General features: G+C 43.4%; 1 protein-coding gene across 1 annotated transcript in view; it reads right to left on the bottom strand.

Annotated features, from left to right (window-relative positions):
- Positions 1-27054, bottom strand: part of VWF (von Willebrand factor) — a 121345-nt gene that overhangs the window by 81414 nt on the left and 12877 nt on the right. Inside the window, exons 7-15 of the mRNA XM_066183651.1 lie at positions 20657-20873; positions 18408-18530; positions 15766-15877; positions 13939-13985; positions 10844-10980; positions 9377-9515; positions 8706-8806; positions 6034-6229; positions 5155-5370 (exon numbers count right to left, since the gene is read on the bottom strand). Coding sequence (XP_066039748.1) covers positions 5155-5370; positions 6034-6229; positions 8706-8806; positions 9377-9515; positions 10844-10980; positions 13939-13985; positions 15766-15877; positions 18408-18530; positions 20657-20873 — 1288 coding nt within the window. The remainder of the gene's footprint in view (positions 1-5154; positions 5371-6033; positions 6230-8705; positions 8807-9376; positions 9516-10843; positions 10981-13938; positions 13986-15765; positions 15878-18407; positions 18531-20656; positions 20874-27054) is intronic.

Raw genomic sequence — 27054 nt, 5'->3', positions numbered from 1 at the left:
TTTGGTCAAAATAAGTAAAAAAGTAGCAGAAAAATACTTTTCTGCTTTGGTAAACAGGAGTGCTGCAATACTTTACAGTCTCACATCCCAGAAGTATTCTGGGATTTCTGTAAAAACATGTGCAAATAATGAAGTAATTTAGCAATCGTGGAGCAAAACCTTGATACTAACGATTTTTTATGACGAATTCTTTTATACAAAGATTAAATATGGCCTTTGGAGCCACTTTGGCTTCTTCGTTTATAAAACCTCCACTTCTACAGATTCGATTTTGAGGCATTCACCTCTGCACACATCAGCATCAGCACTAGGTGGCAGCTATGACAACACATTGCAGAAGACAAAAAAACGAGCTTGTTTTATCAAGCTTGAATTCAACAGGTCTCCTGATAATCAGGATTTACACTGTCGTTTCTAGCAACCTTCCTCAGCAAACAGTTGTAAGGTGATGAGGAACAATGTTCAGGAAAGCAGCTGCAAATGAAAGTTGGCACATTTGTACCTTGCTAAAACCAAGATCAAAGGGTTACAGAGAAAACCCTTCCTCTTGTCATTCCTCCAGAATGATGTTATAATCCCTTGCTCTCATCTAGCACACATCCCTGGGAACTCTGGCAGCCATGAAATAACAGGATGGGCCTGCAGCCTCAGCCAGGTGTTCACTGGACTGCAAAGCAAGGCCTACGTGCTGACCAGGGGCTCATGTTCACCTTCACAAAACTCTTCTGAAATGAAGAATTACTCCTGCCTAGTGAAAAGAGACACGGTTGTACCAACTTCTCTTGAGGCTTCTGCAGCCCCATATGTGGGAATGTAACACCCCAAACTAAAAATCCAGCCCCAAAGCATCTAAGGTGACTTGAACCCTTCTTAAGAGCAAAAATCTCCCAAGTCTGGGACTTATGCCCAAACTGCTTAATGTACCTGTCACAACACAGCCCAAAAAATGTGTGCTCAGCAAAACAGCAAATGCTTCCTAACTCTGGACTGAGCAAAAGATAGACTCATTCACTGTTACAGGAGTCTTTGGCAGCCATTCACAAAAATGTGCTACTAATTTACATAAACCTGATCTTTGCAGTAAATCAAACCCCGAACAGGGACAGCCCACAGCTGAGGACCATTTCAAAAATAACTTTCATCACCAAAGGCACATCCCAGCAGGACAACCATGAGGCCTCAGCCAAAAGGATTACTTGCTACATGTGAACCTCTGGAAACATGGAACTGGTTTGGAAGATTTCAGATGAGTACATCAGTTTATGAGTTTCAAAATTCAAAAAAGGATGGAATAACCAAGCCCAGCATCCTGCCCTACTTTCTAGTCAGTGGTAACACTCCCTGTCCACAGGGACAACTTTGCAGTACATCCCTTTCTTAGACAAAGCTTTGCAATCCATGTGTGGGAATGGCTTCAAATTGAGAGAAAGTTTAGATGGGATATTAGGAAGAAACTCATCCTTGTGAGGGTGCTGAGGCTCTGGCACAGATTGTCCAGAGAACCTGTGGCTGCCCCATCCCTGGAAGTGTTCAAGGACAGGCTGAAAGGGACTTGGGAAAAGTCCTGGTCTAGTGGAACGTGTCCTTTGAAACATTATATTTACGGTCCCTTTCAACTCAAACCATTCTAAGATTTTCCTTGCCCGTGCATCGCCTGAAATTTTCAAAACATGCCCTGTTTTTCCAGTTATGCTTCCCAATGCTATGCTTACACTCACTCTATCCCAATACCCTGCTCTGCCCCTTCCCAGCAACATCTGCTTTTAACAGGAAAAAGGCAAGACAACTGACCTGGGAGAGGCCTGTTGTCTGGACACCGTGTAATACACTGCCACTAAAACAACCCATTCCATTATTGACAGGAAAATGAGAGGAAAAAACAAGGTGCATCTAGTCCTTGTGGATGGCTCCTATAAAACCAAAATAGCTCAATGCTGTGCTCTGAAGCACAGCCTATCCCAGGAATAAGATGAAAAATAGTGGGAAAGCATTGGAAAAAATGTGTTTGCATGGAACAGCTCATGGAGCTTTTGTGGGTGGGTTTTGAAATCAGTGTGAAAGAGACAAACCATGACCAGTTCCTAAGGTAACATAAGGTGAGAATGTTGCCACCTCTGGGTGAAGGTGCACCCTGTCAGGACTAGATTTAACACAGTTTCTCCACCATGCTGAGGTCCACCATGCACTGTAGCCATCCTCAAACGCTGCTCAAGCCTGTCCTTAATTCCTTACTCCAGCACTCCTGGATTTATCCTATACAAATCCTCTTATGGAAGGCATGCAAAGCCACCAACTGCCCCAGCACTACCACATTAAGGGAAATAATGGGCTTATCAACATGTCCTAAAATCCGAAGGAAGATCTAGGGACCTACTGACTGATTCTCCTGTGCCACAGAACAATATACATACAATACAGGAAAACATAGAAATATTTGGGATGAAAAAGACCATAAGATAACTGAATTCAGCCATTAACCTCACACTGCCAAATCCACCAGCAAAGCATGTCCCTGAGCACCAAATCCACGTGGCTTTTAAACACCTTGAGGCATGGTGACTCAACAACTCTGGGCAGTCAGTGCCAGTGCTTGATAACAATTTCCAAGAAGAATGTTTACATAAAACCTAATCTGAACATCCCTGATGAAACCTGAGACCATTTCCTCACCTTTTGTCCTTTGTTATCTGGGAGCAGAGCCCAACCTCCACTCAGCTGCACTCTCCTGTCAGAGATGTAGAGAGTGAAAAGGTCCTCCTGAGCCTCCTGTTCTCCAGGTTTAACCCCCCCTCAGCTCCTCCTCATTCAGATCTGTGCTCCAGAACCTTTCCAAGCTCCATCCCCTTCTCTGGACATGCTCCAGCCCCTCAATGTCTTTCTTCTACTGAGATTCCCAGCGCTGCCCCAGGATGTGAGGTGTGGCCCCAGCAGTGTCCAGCACAGGGGACAGTCACTGCCCTGGCCCTGCTGCCACACCATGGCTGGCACAGCCCAGGTGCCACTGGCCTCTTGCCCACCTGGGCTCCTGTCCAGCCGCTGTCCCCAGCACCCCCAGGGCCTTTCCCAGCTTTCCAGCCCCTCTGCCCCAGCCTGGAGCTGCAGGGGGTTGGTGTGGCCCAAGGGCAGGAGCCAGGACCTGGCTTTGTTGACCCTGTGACCAGTGGCCTGGGCCCATGGATCTGTCCAGATCCCTCTGCAGAGCCTTCCTGGCCTCCAGCAGTGCCACACTCCCACCCAGCTGGGTAACATCTGAGAAATGACTGAGGATGTACTCGACCCCCTCACCCAGATCCTTGATTAAAATATTAAATAAAACTGGCCCAACTGTTGAGCTTTGGAGAACACGACTGATGACCAGCCACCAGCTGGGTTTAACTCCACCACCACTCTCTGGGCTCAGCCATTCAGGCTGGGTTTTACCCAATTTTTCACATGCAGCTGCATGAGAGACATAGCCCTTCACAGTGTGGCCTGTCTTCTTCTCCCTTGCAGCATAAAGGGATTGACTCCAGTGTTTATTCATGGTGGGTTACAGGGGTATAATTCAGGTCTTAAATAATCAAACTGCAACTAAAATAATGTCAAAGATAGGAGAGCTGAATGCACTTGATAGCTTGACACACAGCAGAGATGCTGTGCTACACTAATGACTTTGCTCCCTGACACTTATCCACTCCAAATCAAGCAAACTGGCTCTGTCAAGTCACTTCCCAAGAAACCAAATCTCTGGGGATGAAGGTAGGGCCGGAGCACACATTCAGTGCACTGGGTCATCAGCACAAATTACACAACCTGCACATTCACATCTCAAGCCCATTAAGAAAGAGGGATTGCTCTCCTTCATGTGACAGGAGATGTCTAGGGCACCAGGATTATTTAATGGGGGCTGATGGATCTGCAGTCAGGGAAATTGTCACTTTGTGAGAGCACAAAGCTCTCCGTAATGCACAGAAAGGAAGAAGCAGCTCTGCACTATTAAAGATTAATTGTGAAAATTGACTTGTTCAATTACAGAAAGAGCAATGGCGCATTATCACTGCTCTTTCTTTCAGCCTCCAGACCTGCAGAGTTCTGAAAGGATTTTTATTACATTACTGTTCCACTATCTGAACATTTACATAAACTAGGTAAAATATTATAAAACCATGCAGCAGTTTATATTAAACTGGGTTTGTTCTCATTTGCAGCGAACACTCTCCAGCCTGCAGAAGTTGTGGTTACTGACCTTGCAGACCCTACCAGGTCAAAGGCCAGAGACCTCCCTCTTTTCCACTTTCTACACACTCAGTTTATAAATGTTTTTCCTACCCTCTTATTGGGAAGAAGTAGCAGAACAAATCTGGAGAGCTGCCAAGTACACATGCTTTCCCCCAAATTTTTCAATTGTCTTCTTTCCTTAATAACAAAGTTGCTCAGGAAAATGGAAAAACATTCACTTCACAAATATTTATGGGAAAAGTATGTCTGTACTCAATCAAAATTATGTGGCAATGGATTTTTTCCTACCACATTGACCTAACAGAGAAATAATAGAAATGAAAGGTGTTGGATTCTTCTGCTCCAGCCTCTTGGCACTTTGGCTATTAATCTTGTCCTGGATAAGAGAGAGATGTCGGAGAGGCTGCGGTACCTCTGTTTTTGGAGATATTCAAAATTTGTCTGGACAAAACCTCAGGCAATCTACAGTAATTTAGCCCTGCTGTGAGCAGGGGTGGTGCCATGAGACTGCCAAAATTCTCTTCTGATACAAGTTTGTCTTGCCCTTTTGTGCTTCCTTGACAACCCGACATTTGGCTAAAGTCAGGAGTCACTGATGAGGTCAGGACGTGGGAAGCTTGGGCCTCAAAAAAAGGCAGTTCATGGATTACTACAAATCACTTGGGAGATTCCTACCTTGGGACATTCAGAAAGTTTCCAGGTGAGTAGCTGAAAATGGAAATCTAGGCAAAAATTCTGTGGAGCTGTGTCAGATCACCGCTTCTCTCCCCCAGTGCTGAGCAGTCCCTGGGAATACCTTTTGCATCCTAACCAGTGCAGAGAAAGGATTTACTCTCATCATTCGCCATAAGGAAATTTGGACATCTCATTCAACATGGCCAGAAAAGTTCTTTCAGGATGAGGAAAATAAGTGGGTTGGGGCAGCACTGCACTTACGGCAGAAGTCGGGTTGTCTCCAGTGGACCAAGATGTTCTTCCTGGCACAGGCGGCTGCATAATTAGCAATGGCAGAGCACAGGCAGTCCTTGCCACTGGAACAGGAGCAAACATCAAAGCGGCAGTTCTTCACATAGGGAGTGGGACTGACTTCATGGTGACAAGGTTCAAAGGCAGGAGACATCAGAACTGAGCAGGAATCCTCAGCATATTTGGCTAAAAAGAGAAAAATGGCATGCTCACTCTGAATCCACCAATCAAAGTGGCTTTCAAGGAAAGCTAGAGGAGCTACAGTAAGTATTTTCTCTTCCTTTCATAAAAGAGGAAAAAAAAACCAAACCAAAACCAAAAAAAGCCCACAAGAATAAAACAGGATCAGGCAGGCACCTGATCCTGATAGCACCATAGCTCATGTGTCATGAGCTCTACTTAAAGAATAATGTTTCACTAGTAAAACAAATCAAGGAAAAACAATGCTTTTATATTCTGTTAGCACCATTTCTGGTGCTGCAATGCCTTTTACAGGGCCTTTGCTTTCTGCTGCCTTTTTAGATTTGCAAAATTAAACCAATTTTAGTTTTAAATTTTCACAAAATATTACATTTTCCTTAGGAAGCCTGCATCAATATAAGTCTCTGTGTGGGTTTTTTTGGTTTGTTTGTTTGTTTTCTGGGGTTTTGGGTTTTTTTTTGTTTTGTTTTGTTTTATTTTGTTTGCTGTTGTTTATTGGGTTTTTAAAAACATATATTACAGTTACCCTGGTGGTAATGTAAGAAACATTAACTTCTTCTCTTTTTCTTAATTTTCCTTTTTTTTTTTTTAATGTAAATGGAAGATCACCATTTGCTGCACACGTTAATTTTGGATAGAGTTCAGTACCTAAATGAGGATTGAGATTGCAGGGGTCACTGTCTTGTTTTAACAAGTCCTGGCAGTCTGCATTGAGCTTCCAGGAGTTTCCAAAGTCTTCCAGAAGTGATTCCACCATGCCAGAAGGTGTAAGAAAATCATCCCCTTGGTTCCCATTATAATTTCCACACAGCCCACACATCTTTTCAGAATAGACTGGAGACACCTAAGGAACACAACATCAGTCTGGTCATCTTCTAGAACAGGTTACCACTGTAGAGCAAGATTTTTTTTAAGGGATGAACCTTACACAATTTAATAGTCAAGAAAATTCTCAAACACACATCAAAACACTACAGACACAACGCCATTGTACTGTACTTTCAAACTTCTAACAAAAATGCTACTATTAGTAGCAGGACAGTTTTTGCACAGTACAGTGAATTCCAGAGGGTGACTAAGAGAAAAATGGCTTATTTTTATGCCTTGATCAGCAGTCCAGTTTAGTCTTTCCCTATTGTCCCCCTTCATACATATAAATTAGCAGAGCAACAGTGGGGGTTGCATTTTTTTATGTAATTCCAATGGAAATTTGGAGAAAGAGACCGCACCTGGGAGAATTTCACATTTTAAAGGAAAGTTGGATAACGAAGGAAATTCAAACAGGCTGTTTTATCACAGAATTGAGGCAATATTGGAGATGTCTGATATCCTCAACCTGGATAAAATAAGGAATAAACCAAGACCCCTAAAGCTACCCCACATTAGAGATTTCTCCTGCCCAGAGGAACTTCAGGCACACTAAAAGTAGAATTTCCAACAATCCACAGAGCAGGTGCACTTTTCACCCTGTTTTATTCCTGCTGCAAATCAAGGGACATCTGAAAGGTGACTCTAAACCTAAAGGTAAACAGGGAGAAATCTCCTAAGCAACATCTGCAACACAAAGACACCAATACCTTTCATTTTAGTAGGAACTGTCAGTTTCAGTTAGGAGTAAAGTTCTGGTACATTACAAACACTATCAACTACTCAGGAGCTTTGATGCTACATTAGCTCTGTGTATCCATGTAGTAGAGTGCTTGTTTAGGCAGGCTTATAGGAGTAACCAGTGAAACAAACAAACAAAAAAAGAAAAGAAAAGGCAGAAAAATCCACATTTTTAAAGAAAATCAAAACCATTATCCAAAAATATCACCTGATACTACCCAGCATTCAAACACGGGGGTCAGAGAATAAATATGGAGCATCAAAAAGAACAATTGGAGGATAAATATTCTTACTCCTAAGAGTACTACTACTCTTTCACGTACTCTGCAGATGAAACAATGACTCAGACAAGTCCAAATTGTGAAGTATTTTGGAGTGGAAGCTCAAATCAGAGTTATCAGGTAGTCACAGAAAGGGGAGCCTTCTTGAAGAACACAGAGGAAGAATTTTTGCCAGAACAAGGTAATGGAAGTGTATCACTTCCTTCAATTGTCAGCAATACTTGGCAACAGGTCAGTCTACAAATCCAGCATAAAGTAACTCTCCAAAAGCAATTAAAGAGACGTTTTAGATGTCCCACAAGGGAAGGAGCAGACAGCTGGAGAAACTTCCACTGCTTTTATGGGCAGAGGATCTGGAGCAGAAAATTAGGTTTGTTTTCAGTGGGACAAAAAATTTGCCAGGTTATACGGGTCTCTGATCAGGGAGAAAAATACTTTGAGTACTGAGGAAAGCCAAAACTCCTGAGATGTGCCAAGGGACTGAAGTGGATTGTTCTAAGCCCTAAAAGACCTTTTAGGACCCTTGGAGCACAGAGATACAGGTTAAATCAAAACAACAACGACAAACCCACAGATGCTTTCTAAAATTATTCCAGGCCTTTCTTATCTGGTTTCTTTTCAACTCTTGAACTCAATTCTGAACTGGCTTTCATAACCCTTTGTGCTGTGCCAGACATGACATTTCAGCCAGATTCTGGGGCAGGCAAGGAGAATGCAAAAGCAATTCCATGGTTCAAGGAGGACAGTGTTTAACACTCAGCAGAAAATCCCAGGAAAACTGGTTTTCTAGGCAAAACTCTTCTCTGCGAGCAGACCCCTACTACAAAAGGGGTTCAAAAGCAGCAGAGCTATGGTTACAGCTTCATTACAGATAATTTCTGTTAAACCTGTCTCGGGTATTTCTACACTCTGCTGTGTCTGCAGCACCGACAAAACCTAATTGTTAATCAAGACTGACTTCAAACACTCCTCACAGTAGAAGGAGCATGCAGCACATCTTCTACGAGCTGATTTCTATTTCCTGGAAATTATGAGTAACTGTGTCCCTGGAGGCCTTTTCTTCCCTTATTTTACGTCGTTCACATCCGCTGTTTTAGACAGGTCAGTCAAAGCAAATAAAAACAAAACTCCAGTTTGGAGGGTATCTGCTGAATGAGACACAAAACTGTTCATGGTTAATAATGGCTGTCATTGCACACACACACAGAGAAAAGAAAAACTAAAAAAGCTACCAAGCTGCTGTAAGATGAAGTGTTTGTTTCTGGAATACAAAAGGACCTGTATATCACTCTGGGGGTAGCAAAAGAGAAAGGAATTTCTAACATGCAACACAAAGCAATTTCTGACTTCAGACAAGAAAATCTTTGTACATATTTGGGTGGAACAAGAGAGGGGGCAAACAGGCAGAAATAAAACAGACAGAAAAAGTACCTTCACTAGGAGTTCTCCATGACCATCCCAGTCAATCTGCAGATCTTCCCCGTAGGTGAGGTGAACTGAACTCCTCACCACACGCTGTACACGGAGGGCGCCTGAAGGAAACCACATGGTGTCAGTGAGCTTTTACAAGATGTAGTGACAGGATTAGGGGAAAAGGCTTCACACTGACAGAGAGCAGGTTTAGATTGGATATTAAGAAGAAATTCTTCCCTGTGGGGTTGCTGAAGCCCTGGCACATGCTGCCCAGAGAAGCTGTGGCTGCCCCATCCTTGGAAGTGTCCCAGGACAGGCTGAATGGGCCTTGGAACAACCTGGTCTAGTGGAAGGTGTCCCTGCCCAAGGCAGGGGGTTGAAAGGAGATATCTATAAGGTCCAAATTGTTCTGTGATTCCATGATTTCAAGCTTCTGGTTGAAAAATATAGACCAGCAATGATTTTCACAAATCTCACAAGTGCAGACCAGCTTAATTCTCCTGATCTCCAAGTCAAGATGTGTCAGCTGCATGGAAAGAAGCTGAAATGACAGAGCTTCTAGAAGAAACTGAAAGTGAGAGTTTGGCATTGAAAACACTCTTTGATTGAGCTGGGCTAAGGCATGTCTAAAACCGCTACCAAATAGGAGTCTTTTAGTGGCTGGCCAGAGTCAGCCTGTGTGAACACACCTTGCAGCAAAGGGATCTGTATGTCCTGTCCATTCAGGGAAACTCCTCCTCCGTGCTTCATTTTAATGATGCTGTTGTCCATATCCCGGATCCGGACAGAAGCGGAGCGAGTGCACACGGCATCAGGATCATCTGCACACTGCAGAGAAGAGAAAATCTGCCTCTAACATCAAGTTTTCACTTTCTTGGTGACTTAGTCCCGGAAGGCATTTTGGCATGTAATTTGGGAGGTGTTGAGTGTCACACTGGTTTTATAGATCTGGTTTCTGCATCCCACAAACAGCAGGCTGGCAGCCTTCCCTTCATTATCCCACTAATCACACACCAGGGCTGAGCTCCCTGTCTCAGAACTTGGAAAGAGATCTGTGGGTGCTCCACCAGACCCTCGGGAGTGACCCACAGCACTTACCAGCCCCACAGCCATAGCAGGGTCAGGAAGGCCACCTGGCCCACACAGCCTTGGGAACAGACACACAGTTCACCTTACTGTGAACCTTACCATTGTCCCGGCTGTGGGATACCCAGATGAGGAACAGGGACTGCGGGGGCCCCATGTCTCCTCCCTGGTTTCGAAAGGGAAGTTTCAGTGGAAACCTGTCCTACAGGTTTCCAAGCATTGATGACCTCAGAGCTGCACTATCAGAGCTCTGTAGTGCAGGAGACTGATGCAGACAGTGCAGAGAACTGTCACAGCCCATTTTTCCAAAGCCTGCAACTTCCTTGGTACTGCAGGACAGGCTGATACACCCCTTCCCTCCTGTCAGTCTCCTGCCTCCATTGCACCTCTCCCTGCTTTCAGTTCCTCTGTCCCCATCCCTTTCTTCCCCTCTGCTTCCTTCAGGGTCCTTTTCAGTCTCCGGATTTGTTCACCTTTTCCCAAGTGCAATTGGCCAATTCATTTCACGACTGTGTTAACCTCCCTGCGACATCCCCCTTCAGAGTCTCCAGCCCACCCTGCACCGGCCTGGCTCCCTTTCCTGCCTCTCACATCCATCGGGGGAGGCAGTAAAGAATGTCAGGAGCTGCTGCTTGAGAACAAAAACATCACCAGCCAATATGACTAAATGTGAAGCGACGTAGGGCACTGCTCCGCCAGTGCACTCTCCTTGCTGTCCAAGGAAATGTCCTTTCCCCACAGGCATTAGGGAGGCACCAGCATCCAGGGTGCTTTGCAGGGAGTGCACCCTCCCCTCTGTTTGTTTGTTCAGCTGGCAAAGAGTCGGTGAGAGCCCATTCTCCAAACCTCATCATGAGCCTCCACCTCCAGACAGGCTCCTGGGGATGGTGGTGAGGAGAACCAAAACACTTATTAACTAAGGAGAAAGACTGCATCTGTTATTTAAACTAATTATCTCATAGGGAAATTACTTCTGTTGGCCTGTGCATCTGCAATTCATGTCATAGTCCCACAGCCCTGCCCCCTCTCTCAAGGGCGTTCGCGGAGGCACCAGCCAAGATTGCTGTTACCTGCACCGTCTCGATGATCACAGAGAAGGAATTTTCCACACAATCCTTGGCAAATAAGTACTGGCAAATCCCACTGAAGGTGAAATACTTGTTGTCAAAGCTTTTGAAATGGGACTGGCCAGTGACAGAGCATTCCCCTGGAAAAAGCAAAGAGCCATTAATCATCCCAGGGCCAGTTCCGGGCAAAATCCTGCTCAGCTCCCACAAGCCTCTGAGGGAGAAGAGTAGCCCCGGCGGAACAGGTTGTACAAGGCCCAAGCTCCCCACAGACCAGAAAGAACCAGCACGATCCTTATCTCTCTCTTTATTTCTGTAAGGCACTACTAGTAGTAACAGAAGAACCACCAACAGCTGGAGAACACAGACTAAATTGCAGTCAAGAGCTGAAATTTGTGTCTATGGAAAAGCCTATATTTTTTTGCTGGGATGCCTTAAATACCAATAAGTTATTTTAACATAAAATACCTTATGAGAATGAAGAGCTGGAAGATAACGTCTGTGGGAATCCTTCCAAGGGTAGAATTTATGTTAGACTTTACCCAGAACCATCATCTTAACTAACAGAAAGTTAAATATAATTCTATAGTTACAATAGCTACATCTGAAGTCCTCATAGAATAATGTGAAAGCCTGTCTTGACCACCTTTCTACTGGAAAAGGGAGCTCATTAAACATATCAACACCTGAAGGTGTTTGGGTAAGTTGTGGCCTTTCATTTCCAGGAAGGCAGTATCCAGATACCATAGCTGGGATTTAGTACCCTGTCATGCAAACATATGGAAAGGCTCCAACTCCACAGAGCTTGCAGAGAAAATCCTTCATATGAGAAGACCATCACACTTAAAGATGATCCCATGGCAAACAAGTGGGCAGCCACTTCCTCATCCACAACAAAATTCAGGTGCTGGGCCTACACTGGCCATCACCAGCCAAAGGCTGGAGAAAAGTTAAATGTCACAAGTTGGCTGGTGAGCTCCATGACTTATTCTCTCTTCACTGACTCTTCACTGAGTCCTACAGAGGATCTGTCCAATGAACGTCATGTGGAAATTTCCCTCTTCAGCATATTATTCAGTGTTTACTATCTTAAATCAGCTGGTGCTAAAGCACAGGTCCTGAGGATTCCCAGCCTTGCACAGCTCTGATTCACCCTAAGAGAAGTCCAGCACCTCCTGGATGTTTTTCATCCCTTGGAGTTTGATTTCCAGGGCATTCTCTGCAACAAGGAAACAAGAGGACAGGTTTGCAGCACAGAGAACTGGGGACAGCTATCTAAGACAAGTCCCAGCCTTTGGCATTGCTCCTGAAAGGGAAATTTCTTTTCTGTGGCCAATTCTTTTCTTATGGGTCCCTCTGTCTATTCCATTTGATGTAATGCATCCCATGAAATTTCCTGAAACCTTCTGCCTTCATAATTATTTCCATTGTGATATCAGCTTGAAAGCCTCTTGGTAGTGCCAGACAGCTCCAGATGTGGATTCACCTTATCACCAAACTAACAGCTGGGCAATTCACTCCCACAATAGGAAAGCAATCTTTCTTGGCAAAAAAAAAAAAAAAAAAAAAAAAAAAAAAAAAAAAAAAAAAAAAGCTGGTCAAAAGAAACTACCTAGTTTATACGAGTAACTACATAAATTTTCTGGACACGTGCTTTTAGAAATTTTTGTGGTAACTAACCAACAATGAAAGTATGCTCCAATATTACTTCAAGTAGAGACAAACAGTACAGGTAACAGTACAAATTTGGCTACCCTGGGAGGCTTTGCTGCCCTCCCATACTGTCTCAGTATAGTTAATAGAGGTTTTTAGCAGGCACATGTACAACAGCAGCAGGTATACAACATTCAGTCTTGAACAAGCCTAGCATGAAACCGATTTAGATATATTGGCAGAAGGTACAAAAATAAGTTGCCTTTCTTTTCCACTTCTGCTCATTTGGGACAGCTTCCCAATTCAGAAAAAGGCTGCAGTGCTATATTGCCTCGTGCACAAAGCTGGATATCAACATCAGTTTGCAAGCCTCAATTCCAGATTTATCTTCACTTCTATAATCACTATGAAGAAAACCATGGCTGGAGTTAAGGATAAAAGTTTGGCCCATGAATTATTCCCCACAACCCAGAGAGCAAGGAATTAAAAGCTATAACCTAAGGAAAAACTGGACTTAGAAAGGCACCTATTTCTTGTTTGTAATCATGCTGCTTCCCATTAGCTAAAAGATGTAATGAATCAGCTTAGTCTGTGTTCTTGAGGCTGTGTTTTAGACAGTGAGATTCTCTGCACTTGGAGAGATCCTTAATGAACAAGCACAGGGGGCAGCTCACTAAAAATGTCATCTCCATTTTAAATATTTGCATACACCACCCCCATCCTCTTCTTGAAGTGCTTATACTTTGGGGAAGGGTTTTTTTGGTCTAAAGAAGGAGGAAACAGAGCATTGATGGGTCAGGCATGTTTCATGTTACTAGAAAAAAAACAGACTTTTTGATAGAACACCTTAAGACTGTAGCAGTTCCCCTAATTTGTGAGGGTTGCACAGTCTCATCTCAACAATAAACCACCAAAGCCCTCAAATCTGCTCTTTTCCTGTCCAGCTATAATCTGCTCTTTTCCTGTCTGCATCTGCAGAGCTGCCTCTCCAATCTGCCAGCACCATGGAAGGCAGGGCAGCCACTTTCTCCCTGGAGCTGTAGCTCCTTCACCCACAACATGACCATGAGGGAACTGTCATGGTCAGGAAGGTACAATGAGGAATTGTAGGTGGTCAAAGAAATTCAGGAGTGTTCCCCTACCTGGAAGCCAATCCTCTGAACATACAAACCCTTACAAGTGACAAACTAAGTAATCAAAGCAGGAACTGGCCTTCCCACCAAACAGGGTTTTTCATTGCTACACACAAACCACACAGGGTAATGTCTGACTTGTCTCAGGAGAAGAACTTGAAAGTAAGATCCCAACTAGATTGCACTGGAGCAAGCAAGAAAGAACAAATATTTGCTTTTTTGGGGTGAAAAAAAAATGTAAGTGGGGCATGAGTGGGAGTGATGTAGGCAAGCCTTACTTGTCAAAACCTGCAAAGAGTAAAACCAACATACCTGGGCATTCCCCATTGCTGCAGATCCATGTGCCACGTCGACAAATGCTAGGAAAGAGATAGCAGCAAGTTAGGCAAGAGTATATGAATATAAATCTTCTGTGCACATTTTTCCCAAAAACCTGAAAATGGTCCCCGTCCCAGGGAAATTAGATCAGTCCCCAACATCCCTTCCATCTCCCATAACCTCATTTCTAAATGTATTCATCCATTCTTCCCATCATTTGACAGCAACTGCTGGTCATATGAATGGGTATGGTTGCAGAACTCAAGGACTTCTGTTTTTCCCTACCAAAGCTCTATGCTTAGTGGAGTTTCCAGCTATATTCCACTGATGTGGAATGAGTTCAATGCAGTTCTCAAGGTATATCTATCAATACAACAGAATCACAGGGGAAAAACGTTTGAAGGGAAAAATCAAAATCAACTTCTAGAAAAATCATTTACTACAATCCCCAACTCAGAGAAAGCAATGACAAAGTTGGATCAGGTGGGTGAGGACCTTGCCCATTTGAGTTTAGAAATATCCTAGATGAGGTCCCATAGCCTCTCTGAGCAGCTGCGCCAGTACAGCACTGGGGAAGGAACAAGAATTTTTCTTTGTGTCAAAAGAGAATTTCCTTTGCAGCTTGTGTCCATTGCTTCATAACCTTTCGCTGCTTGTCTCTGAGAAGAGTTCGGCCCCATCTTTAGGCAGCGAAAGTTCCCTCATTAGCCCTCAAACAAATCTATTCACCTTTGCTGCTTCTTATGTCAAACTCCCCTGCTCTGATCACCTGCAGTGTACACCACAAGCCTCTCTGCACTCCTTGTTTCCACAGTTACTGTATTCTTCTCGTTCCTTTAATTATCCCAGCCCTTGAAAACCATTTGTCGGGACGCAGATTATTGAGGATGTTAAATGCAGAGTCACTGGAATTACGTTCCCCACAGCAGCATCAAGTTTGAATAACAGGAAGCAGTAACAAAACACAAGCAATAAAAAACCCAGCCTGTCAGGCTACACTCATCTCCCAAGAGCACCAAGGTTGAACAATGTGGCCAAGCTCAAAGCTGAAGAGGACTCCAGGGAAAAAGACAAAACGCTAATGTCATGGTTATGGTCTGTGTGCTGGGACACGTGGTGCAGGTAATGAAAAGCTTCTGATTAACAGGGCTGATGCACAGACCACCCTTCTTCTGCATAATATGGTCTTCACTGAGTCCTCCTTCTGTGCTCTAATTGGAAACCTCCGGGTAAAGAGTTGTCCAAACTCCTTGCACAAGTATGACAACACTGAACACAAAACCAGATCAGGAATATGTGATTAACTCCACTTCCTTTCTTTAAAGTGCTGGTTTTCCCCTCCAGTCTGGTACTCAGGAGTGCAAGAAAACTCGTGAGCCATGCTAGGAAGACTCATTAGCCCTGTGACAAGTTCCAAGGACGTGCCTTAGGCTAACTCCTCTTGGAAAGAAATGGGGTTTAGAGGTTAAATACATGTAGGAAGTCAAAACAAAGACACCACCACTGATACTACCCAAACATGGGAACCTGCTGGTCTGTCTTATCCACAGGAAACAGGTAGTTCTCTGCTCTTTGAAGGAGTGTGACCTTCATGTTGTTCTATCAGATCAAATATCCCTTTAAAAACAGAGCTGATTTTGTCTTTGTGAACAGCTCACTTCTTGGAAGGGGCTGGCAATTCCAGTAAGAGAGCAAATCATTTGCCAGTGAAAGGAAATTTTTTAAAGGTAGAGAGATTTCTAGAAAGTTAATGCAAAACAGTCACTGACCAGAGTGCAGTACTTATCTACAGCAACCACACCAGAGCACCACAGGGTTTACCATGAGTTGCAGTCCTGGGAGATGGTGAAGCCAGGAGGATAATGTTTTCCAGAGTGGATGCAGGAGCAGTCAGAGCTTTCAATGCAATGTTCACCATCAAGGAGCAGCCCCTCTGGATAGGTCATATAGCATCAGACACCCATATCACACACACAGGGAAAGAAACATAAATACAATTAGATTTTCTTCTTCTTCATATGCTTTGCCAAGACCTCATATGCATTATTATCCATACTTAGTCACAGACAGCAATAAAAAGGAATGAGGTTTGCCAAAAAGCCTCACAGGTGCAGGTGTCTGCTTTCCTTCTGGTGCTGCCTCTCCCTCAGACGTGCTGAACAAAGCATTCCTGGTGCTCCCAGAAAAGCTCTTTGCTTAGCACATCCTCAGGTCCAGAATGCATGTTGGAACACAGACAAATCAAACATAGGGAGCACAAAGTTGGTAAGAGCTGGGACCTGACTGTTGGAAAAACCGTGAACTTCATTGGATGCAGTAAAGGGTGTCCACACAGGTCTTGTATTTGTCATAAGAGAACCTAAGAAAAGGCAAAGTGGGGAATGAAGAAAAAAATTTGGACACCATGTAAATCTAGCAGAGAGGCTCTGAGAGAAAGATGCCACTTCTGCAGAGGCAAAAAGCAAGAGGGCCAGCTTCCCAATTTGGGTCCAGCTGCTGAGGTTTCCATATTACACAACTATAATTACCTGTGCTATAGAGAGAGTTCTTTATCCTCCAAAGATAAACAGAGGCACAAAAGAGTTACAAGACTTTTCTAAGGTAGAAACTTGTCCTTCTATTGCTAGTTTATAGTGGTTTCTATTCAATCCCTATATTGAGAGATAGTTGATATTCCCTCATTTTCAAAAGAGCTGCTGTGACAAAACATTTGTTTTCTTGAACACCCCTCTCCCTTTTATTTGAGGGACCCCTTCCAATCTCCTCCAGAGGTTTTGGCTCTTTTCCCTGCCAGCAGCAGTCATCACTGACAGCAAGACCCAGGTAAGTATCCTTTCTCCTGTTCTCCCCATAGAGCTGCCTGGAAAGATCTTGGCTGTTGAGAAAATCCTTCCAGTGAGAGAGAATCACAACAAGATCTGAGCATTTAAGAGTGCTGTGGCTCTCCAGAGAGCACAAGAAAACAGAATGCCTGCCTTTTTTCCTGGCAAGAGTAATTCCATTTACGGCAATTAATGTAAATGTGAGGGGCATTTAACAGAGGGAAAAAATAAAAAAAAATAAGACATTTGTCAAACATCCTCCAGATCCTGTTTGCTCTTGGAGCACTGGAGAGAAGCTAAGTGAAGGTAGAAACTGCATCAAAAATCCCCCTATTCATCTGTCAGATCCTCCTGGTTTTCTATCAAACTCAAATCCAGATTCTTCCCTTCTGGCTGTGCAACAAGGTAAAACAGCAGTAAAAGTTTAGAACTGCTAATTTTTATTCTCATGCCCTTTACCCTTTCTGTGGAGCTCCTGCTTCTCTGCTCCTCAGTTCCTCTCTCCTTAGACCTTTCCCATGCTGAACAGACCAATGCATCCACCAAAGGAAAAATACAGCACGAGCCCTTGTGCAGCCAGTGGATTCATCTTCAGCTCTCTCCAACACTTCCAGGACTGCATAAATACAGTAGCGGGATCCTTCACAACAAAATAATCTCCGAAGTCTGGTTACATCACCTGTCACCCTCCACGTGCCATGTGCACCTTCTTGCCACACCTTTGAACCTCCAGCAAGGAAGAGACTGGCAGCTGAATGGGAAACTACCAAACTCTGAATTCAGGGTCTCCTCAAATGAGGCTGACATTGTCGTTATTGCCTTGTTTTGGAAAGCAAATCTCTGCAAACCTCCACCATACTTTGCATCTTGTACAAGGGGACACTAAACACCTCTGTGCATTCACAAAACCCAGACAGGGTGAAATGCAGAGACCGTCCTATTCAAAACAAACAAAGCACCCAATGAACAAAATAAAACAACAAAAAAAAAAAAGACAAAAAAACAAAAAAACAAACAAAACAAACAAACAAACAAAAAAACCCAGCTAGAAATGGAAGCATATGGAGCTTTGGAGCCAGGAATCTAGCTCTCCTCCTGCAGCTGTTTTTAAGTGCAACAGACAGAAGTGAAAGATTGGCATGGCTGGGTTGTTCCCTTTAATCCAATCAAATCTCCTGTATGGAAGATTCAATAATAAATTAAATTATTCACCTAAATCATGAAGACCTTTGAAATTGCAGTGCAAGCTCTACATGTACTGTTTTTCTACAAGAAATTCCTTCAGTGTATTCTCTGCTGTTTCTTCCCCTCACTGTATTTGTCTCTAACCCAAGCAATTCAGGAGGAGTACACCAAGGGCAAGCAGTCTCTCACCAAGATATAAAGGCAATCCTGGGATGTTAGTTGGTACTGATTTTCACAGAAGCATTTACTCTTTAGTTGGCTCTGAAAAATGGCCCTTTTATGGAGTGAGCATACAGGCACTACAGAAACTGGATTATTCTAGGGCATGATCCCAGAAAAAAGAAGTGTTTCTGATTTCAAGAAAATCTAAGGGAAGACACAGCTTTCCTTCTTCTAATAAAATAGGTAGCCTGACTGCCAAATGTTTCTCTGTAAATAACCCAGTAAATAAATTACCAGGGCAGCTGCAGCCATCAACACATTGTCCGTGACACACTTCATTGATATTCAGGCTCTGGCAGGTTTTGGCACATGGGGATACACACTCCTTATATTCCATGCCAACTGGACATCTTGGCCCTGAAACAATTAAAACAAATTAGAAATGCAAATTCCTCAATAACACTTAAACCCACAAATCCCTTCATTATCAAAGGTTGAACCACAGAGACACAAAAGGTCATGTCAGCTTCCAAATTACTATTTCCTTTTTAGAAGCAGAACATTTTAGAAATAATTGATTTTCTGTTTGCTGCAATATCATCATCTGTCAGGTAGCATGGTAAATACTCAGATGTTAAAGCAAATTTGTTTTCTAATAAATTGAGTCAATAACTAAACCCAAGTACATAAAGAATAATCAAATCTGGGGAGAAGTTTTGCTATAATATCTAAGCAATTTGGACAGATATGGTTGCTTTGTACCTTTAAGACATGCACTTACTCCACTCATTTGTGAAATTATCCTGTTTGGTGTTTTCAGGGAGAACCAGGAGACAGTTAAAACTCTGAAATCCCATCCTCCCTCTTCCAGAGAACCACCAGCTCAGGATAACACCCATGCCATGGTATCTCCACTGCTGCCATTATCTAGGCCAGGCCATTATGCAAACACACTCTATTACAGCCATTCTTTCTCTTCAATGCATCCACAAACCATGCCTTACAAGACTGCGGGGGCATGGAGTGGGAAGAAAAGGTTAGAGCCTGTCCTTTCCAAGCAAATCCTCTGCTGAAGAGGTGGGAGGGTAATGAAGGAGTGATCTTGCCCTGGGCTCAGGCACCAACTCACAGTTGCATAGTTTGCCCAGCACTAGAGCCCTTGCCACACAGCAGAGCATTCCATACCTGCATCATCATCATCATCTCCTGAGAAAGAACCATAGCACAAAGGGTGATGGAAAATTAAGCTCCTGCTGTGGCAGTGCAACACTTCCCTCTTTCCTGAAGAAAATTAAGCTCCTGCTGTGGCAGTGCGACACTTCCCTCTTTCCTGACTCAGGAGATAAAACCAAACCGTGGCTGGTGAATTCAAGGGTTAGAAATAAGTTCTAAATCCCCTGGGATCACAGAAAGGCTTATTTCACTTGTGGCTTTTAATCATACTTACAAAGAGCCCCAGAAAAATGGGTTCTCTGGCTCACACCCTGAGCAAGGAGATGAGATGGGTCTCTTTTATGTCCCAATGGCAAGGTAATAAATTACAGCTAGAACTCAGACTGTACAATCCCTGAACAAGTGGCTGGCAGCATCTTGCTGCCCCTAACCACATTCTGAAGGCACAGTTTTCTTCAGTGGTCGGTAGCAGAATATCTTTACCAGAGAACCAACTGCTGTCAGTACAAATCAGACAGTTTACCCCATGAAATCAATTTACATAAACATGCCAAGGAAATCGTCCTTTCTCATAACAAAACAAAACAAAACAAAACAAAACAAAACAAAACAAAACAAAACAAAAAGAGAGAGAGAAAAATCACTGAGAACATGATATTAGTGGGTTTTTAAATTTATTTTTTGAATGCTCTGTATTAAACCACGGTTCTGCAGTGGAGGTATCAGCAGTAGGTGCAAGCATTACTTTTCCTCTATAAACACAATCCATCTCAGTCTATGCACTTCCTTATTGTAAAACCTCAGCACAGATGCAATCAGGACCTCTGAACTCAGCAAAATTGGGCTAATAAAGGCAGCACTTCAAATGCAGTCAGGATCTCTAACCTAGACAAAAATTGGCTTAGAAAAGGCAACATCTCAATTTCAAGGCAATTGATTCAAGCAAATAAAGGGTGAAACAATTGTCATTATGAAAAAACATTAGAGAGAATTTCACAAAGATGCTAACTTAAAAATACAGGCTGGAAAATACTACAAACCTGAACCATATATGAAATAACGCCTAAACATCCTAGTCTGTACCTCTGTGTATCAAATTAGCCTTCACTGCCTGTGTACATTGTGATGGGACATGAAAGAGCTCAGGATCTTCTTTATATATGGGTCAAACAATATTGCCTTGGGGACAAAAACTTCTAGAAAAAGGTGAGTGATGGAGAACTGAGAGGGGGAGTGAGCAGAGGCACTTCCTACAAATGAACCAACCTCCTAAAAACACACCAGCTGCTTTTAGCTGCAGGACATAAATCTACAAGACAGGCACGATCTTACTGGGGATGAGCAGCCTAGGAATAAATCAGCCAGCTTACTGCACGAGCTCTCTTCAGGCCAGCCCTCCAAAATGACTCCTTCGTGAGCGCAGCTCCTGGCATACTCCAGGAAGGCGGGGCAGTGACAGTCCACACCCTGGGGACAGGCACAGATGTCCCTTTCACAGAGGCTGATGTACGGCTCGGGATCCACCCGATGGTGGCACCGGGAGAAGGTCAGAGATGTGCTCAGCAGCTGGCAGGTCTCCAGGACGCCCTGCAGGAGAAGTGAGAGGCAAAGAGGGACAGAGAGAGAGCAAAGGGGACAAAATTACTTCCTATAGCCTCAGGAAGACGAGGGAAAACTCACCTTTTCCAAACACACCATCACCACTGTTTTTGAACAACATCACAGCTCTTATTCAACACCACCAAGCAGTTAATAATAGTCACGAGCTAATAGTGAGCTCTGCCCATTTATTCACCACTTCCACGGACACATTAATATACTGATTATTATAGAACGGAGTATCACGTAAGGGATGTTTCACACAGAAACATGTCAGTCAGTCAGTCAGCCAAAGGATGGAGGTGTTCTACCTCCTCTGGCTTCCTAGAAAAGAACTGGATGGTGTCTGGATTCCCAGGAAGATGCACACAGATACAGAGGAGAACTGAGTTACATAGGGAGAAAATCTTTTGGATAACAAGAGACCAGAGCAGGTGTCTGAGGGAAAGATTGAGTCTGACTGAAATCCCAGGAATAAAATTTGTTTTCCACTTCTGGCCACACGTTCCCATTGCTCCTGCTGGCTTGTCCAAAGCACAACAGGTCAATTTAGCTCAGATAAATAGGAGAACAATAGCCCAGGGAAGAAAAGCAACTTGTTCTGCTCTTCTCCTGAGTTAAATCAGCGTGGTGACAGCCAGTGTGAGGGGAGGACACCACAGGGAGATGGGAAGAGGGTATCAAGACCTCTTCTTTCAGACAGCAGAAACCTAAGAGGAAATTTCACTGTATGTGAAACGAAACCTAAGGAAAACTCAGTGTATGATTAAGTTCTCCAGGGGAGGCTCGCAAATAAACTCTTTTGTGCACATTATGTCACAGTTCAAGGAGTCTGAGGTCCTCAGTGAAACTTTCTGAAAGGATGGCACTGAATTTAGGTAAGTGAAAAACGATTTTCTGATCCAACCCAAGCACAAAGAGTCGGAACATAACTTTGTTACTTATTTGTCAGTGTTTTATGTAAGCAAATGTAACCATGGTGTATTTTGCAGGTGTTATACTCAGTAGTTAGAGAGGGGGCATGTTCTTCAGAGTGGTTCACAGTTACAATTCATCACTTCTAAAAAACTTTACATGTACCTGAGGTGACAGCACATACAAGCTTCTGTGGAAAAAAAAAAATAAATAAAAATCACCTTGTTTTCTCATTTTCTGGGAGATGAAAAATGGAGAGAAAAAAACCCCACAGGAAAAGATCGAGATGTCTGCTCTGAATGGCAGCTGTGGCGCCTGTATGGGAAAACTGCTGCGTAGAAAATACCTTTTTACTTTGGCTAAAGGGTGTTTTGTTCAGGTGATCAACTCAAGCTAGTACATGTCTGAGCCAAGACAGAATTTCTTGCTTATGAAAACAAACCAACCAGAAATGTCTAGTCCATTGGGAATGTATTCCAAGTTTAGCAAAGGTCTCTGGGAACAACCACATGTGCAAAGAGGTTTTGAGCTTTCTGAGAAAGAACTCAGGGAACTTAAAACAGTGCTAACTGAGAGCTGGACATGGTGAAATTAAGAAATGCAGTTCCAACCTGGGATAATTCTGATTCCCAGACAGCATCCACCATGCTGAATCAGACGGAAAAAAAAAAAAAAAAAAAAAAAAAAAAAAAAAAAAAAAAAAAAAAAAAAAAAAGACTAGAAGGAGGGGAGCAGGAACTACATAAATGGTGGTTGGTGATGCTCTAAGACTCACAGAAGTACAAAAAAAGCTGAAAAAGTGCCCTAAGGGTGGAAGTAACAACAACAGATGCAGCCAAGAAAGCTATTAAAGCAGTGCTTGGAGATGAAACTGATAAAACCAAAAGCGAGCTCAGAGCCATTCAGAGGATGAGCAGTACAGCAACTCCTGGATCAAAGTCTTGATCCAGATAGTATCAAGTGCAGCAGAAAACCAGTATATGCAACAATCCCATTTAGGGGTTGAGCTAATAAAATTTCTTAAGGTAACAGCCTGTTAATACAACTCAAACAGCAAAACTCAGGCTGTATATTGCACTGAAAAGAACATTTTAGATGGGAGTGACTGAAAAAATAGAGATAACACACCAAAGAAAATTAATCCATTTTTCTTTTCCTCTAGTTCTTTGGTCATGGATTTGTTCATTTACACTAACAGCTAAAGGCTGAGCTCCAGCTGATTATCTAGAAACCAAGTGATATATGTTGAAAAGCAACAGTTTATTTTCTCTATGTAAAAGTTTTCTCGCCATTCAAATTCCATCAGATTTTCCAGTGATTTAATGCAAAACATTATAGCTGAAATTTTCCCATCTTTCAGACATATTTCAACTATCATGACAAATAAGCTGAAATATGGGTAAATCCAAATAGACTTTTTTTGAAAAATCACTATGAGGGTATGGTCAATGACAGGGTATGGAACAATCATTCTTGGAGATGTTCAGAATGTGAGTGGACAAGGACCTGAGCAGCCAGACCTAGGATGGCCCCTTTGGAAGCAGAGAATTGGACTCAATGACCCCTTCCAACTTTAACCATTCAGCAAATTATATTTATTTTCACTCCTTTCTTTCTTTAAAACTCACTGGTCAGGCTGGACTAAGGGAGGTTCTTCTTCTTTAAATTAGAGGACAATGGTGAGTATTAGATATTGGCAGCCCCAGCCATTGCTGTAACATTCCTGCTCATGGAAGCTACTCCACACAAAGAAATATTTAAACCCAACAGAGTAAAGCCTCAGACTGAAACAGTGCTTAGGGTAAAGGTGGCTGCAAGATTAAAATTAGCAGGACTGACTGTAGTATCTGAAACACAGGTGAAGGTCATAGAATTTCTCCCTTCCCTTCTGCACAGGTCCTATTTTAATTGTTTCTTTAAATAGGTTGGCAGGGTCCTGGCACTAGCAACCCTCAGCAACCGCGAAACTCGCTGACCTTCTTTCTGCCCCAGGCCCACCACACAGAGCTGGAGGTGGAATTTTGTACATTCTTCCCATTTCTGTGGCATTTCCTTCTGCTGCTGCATGAACTGCATTTGTCTACAGCTCAACAATTACCATTAAAGAGAGAGAACCTAAAAATAACAGAAGAAATTAAAGACACCCTCTCGTTCCCTTGAATTTAAACCCTATGGTGTGCAGATACACATATGGTTTCTCCAGAACACTCAGGAAGGGTGTATTTCGGTGCCATAACTGGGTATAATTTTTCAGAAAATGTATTTCATGGAGAAAGATTTAGCCTCCCATCTCTCCAAATTAAAAGCATCCAAACCTAGTATGTTTAATACACCAAACACTGGCTGTATGTTTTAGCAGACTAAGTAACAACGAAAAGAAATCACTTCCCTTGAATGCTGATTAAGCTGATGAAGAAAAATTAGATTTTAGATATAGTGGGCCTCATTTCCACCCATGTAATGTATTATTATATTGTATAGAATGATTTGGGTTGGAAGGAACATTAAAGAGCCTCTATTCTAATCCCCTGCCATGAGCAGGAACACCTTCCACTAGAGCAGGTTGCTCCAAGCCCCACCTTACCTGGCCTTGAACATTTCCAGGGACAGGGCTGGACCTCTGGACCTTTGCTGGACCTGCCACTGACCCCAGCCATGACAACTTATGGTGCAAAGCTGAAAATTTCTACTTGTTTTTAGATCTGGGAATGAATGCTATCTCTTTACTACATATGGAAGTATTTCATGGGATAATGGGGAACTGTTTCCTACCAGCTGCAGTAAGAGCTGAATTTCAGCAAAAGCAGAATTTAGCTAAATATTAATTTCAATAATTTTCACATCTAACACACTATAGCTATAATTTCCTAATAAGAAAAAAAATGGAAACAACATAGTGACCTGTGGCCTCCACACACCATTTATCTTAGAGGTGAAATCTAATAAATAAAGGTAACGTAAAAGAACACAGTCATCAAGTGCAATGCTTTAAACCATACACATTTTTGTTTTCAAGGCTTCCTTTTTGCTACAGTTTTCCAGATCACCCATTTATACTTTCAGATCCATGTTACCCATGCTGTTGGTCATCTTAGAGCCTGTTTAATTGCAGTACTGTGTTGAACAGTCTAAACCAGTGAAAAAAGGGATCAGACATTGCAGCGAGACACCTTTTCAGTAACTAAGCATCAGCTGCAGAAGGCAGGGCATGGTAAAAAGGCTTTTTCCCCCCCTTCCAACACTGCCCAGTTTGGAATGCTCTCTGGATCTAGAGGCAAGGCAGGTAATCACACACACGTGTGTGTGTGTGTGTGTGTGTGTGTGTGTGTGTGTGTGTGTGTTTTAGAGGTGGAGGGCAGGGAAAGGCACTGGCAACAGTGGGGTAGGAGTTAGAGCTGGTTCAAGAATTTTCAGCTGACACACAGAACTATTATACAAGACAAAAACTTTCAAACAATTTTTTTCAACGTTTTTTAGGATTTGAAGCTAAAGGAGCAGCAGGGCTTTCTCATTCCACTTCATAGAATCATACAATGGTTTGGGTTGAAAGGGACCTTAAAGATCATCTCAACCCCACTGCCATGGGCAGGGACACCTTCCACTATCCCAGGTTGCTCAGAGCCCCATCCAACTTGGCCTTGGATGCTTCCAGGGATGAGGCAGCCACAGCTTCTCTGGGAAAACTGTGCCAGGGCCTCACCACTCTCACAGCAAAGAATTTCTTCTTAATATCCAATCAAAACCTGCTCCCTGTCAGTGTGAAGCCATTTCCCCTCATCCTGTCACTGCAATTCCTGCTGAAATAAGCCAGAAGCCATCTCTCCAACGATCCTGTTGGCTGGGGAAGGGGGCAGACAGAGAGGGTAAAGAAAACCACAGACCTACCCAGTGTGGGGACACTGGCGTGGGAGGAGTGCCTTGAAGCAGAGCTGTTGTTTCCCTCACCTAACAGCTGACTGCTTGGCAGGGAGGGAGGCTGGGAGACCAAGGAGATTTACATGCCTGAAGCTGAGGCAAGCAAACAAAGTACACTATTAAAAAGCCCTACATTCTTCATGAGGCACTTGTTTGGCCGGACTTCTATTAATAGTGCTGTGTTTATTCTTGCACAGTGAATAAATTAAGGCAATGATAAATGCTGTGAGCTTATGAACTCACATGAGAGAGAATATAATTTCATTCGGTTTGTGGGAAAGAAAACTTTATCCACAAAGCATCAGTATTTAACAGTATCTGTATAAAACCCAAATTAGTTGTACTCAACCTATCAGACTGGATTTCACCCTGCATGCCACTCCCCAGCCTCAGCTGCAATGTTGACACTTTCTACACGTTAAACTCGCCTGAACAGATAAAATTCCAGGGACCACAATCAGTCACAAGAACTACCCTTTCTCTGGAGCTGTGGTCAGGTTTAAAGAATGTTTTCTTGTCCAGTTTAAACAATAGGATGGTTTGGGTTGGAAGGGACTTTAAAGGTCACATGGCTCCACCTCCTGCCATGGGCAGGGACACCTTCCACACTCCCAGGTTGCTCAAAGCCCTATTCTGCCTGGCCATGGACACTTCCAGGGATGGGGCAGCCACAGCTGCTCTGGGAAACCTATGCCAGGGCCCTACCACCCTCACAGGGAAAAATTTCTTCCTGATCTCCAATCTAAACCTCCTCTCTGTCAGTGTGAAGCCATTCCCCCTTGTCCTGTCACTTCAGGCCCTTGTCAAGAGTCTCTCTCCATTATTCTGTAGGTTCTCTTCAGGCACTGCAAGGCCACAATGAGGTCAACACCAAAGCCTTCTCTTCTCCAGGCTGAACAATCCCAATTCCCTCAGCCTTTCCTCACAGCAGAGCTGCTCCATCCCTCTGATCCCCTTGGTGTCCCTGCTTTGGACTGGCTCCAGCAGCTCCCTGTCCTGTTGAGCAGCCCTGTCCCTAAAAAAGCCTCAGCCAGGTTGGAACCCCTCATGCTTTGGTGCTTGGCACCACACACCTTTACTCATCAGGTGTTCAGTCTGCCCCAGCCATGACAGAAACACCCTCCACATACCCCCTCTGCCCAAGCAAGAAACATCAGCTGGGGATTTCCAGCCTGAAATTACTGCTATAATTCCTCAGCCAGTTTTGCAGGTAGTGAGGCTGAAGAACTGAGGGGCATGAGCATCCTTCACTGAATTTCACAACACATCTGGAGCACTCCCATCCAAAAGCTTAATGGAAGTATAAAGAGTCAGAGTAGCTGGAGAGCAGATATAATCC

The sequence above is a fragment of the Chamaea fasciata genome, unplaced genomic scaffold (genome assembly GCF_029207755.1).
Source record: "Chamaea fasciata isolate MVZ Bird 193981 ecotype frontalis unplaced genomic scaffold, bChaFas1.0.hap1 SCAF_5, whole genome shotgun sequence".
Lineage (NCBI taxonomy): Eukaryota > Metazoa > Chordata > Aves > Passeriformes > Sylviidae > Chamaea > Chamaea fasciata.
This window is presented reverse-complemented; position numbering and strand designations above follow the sequence as displayed.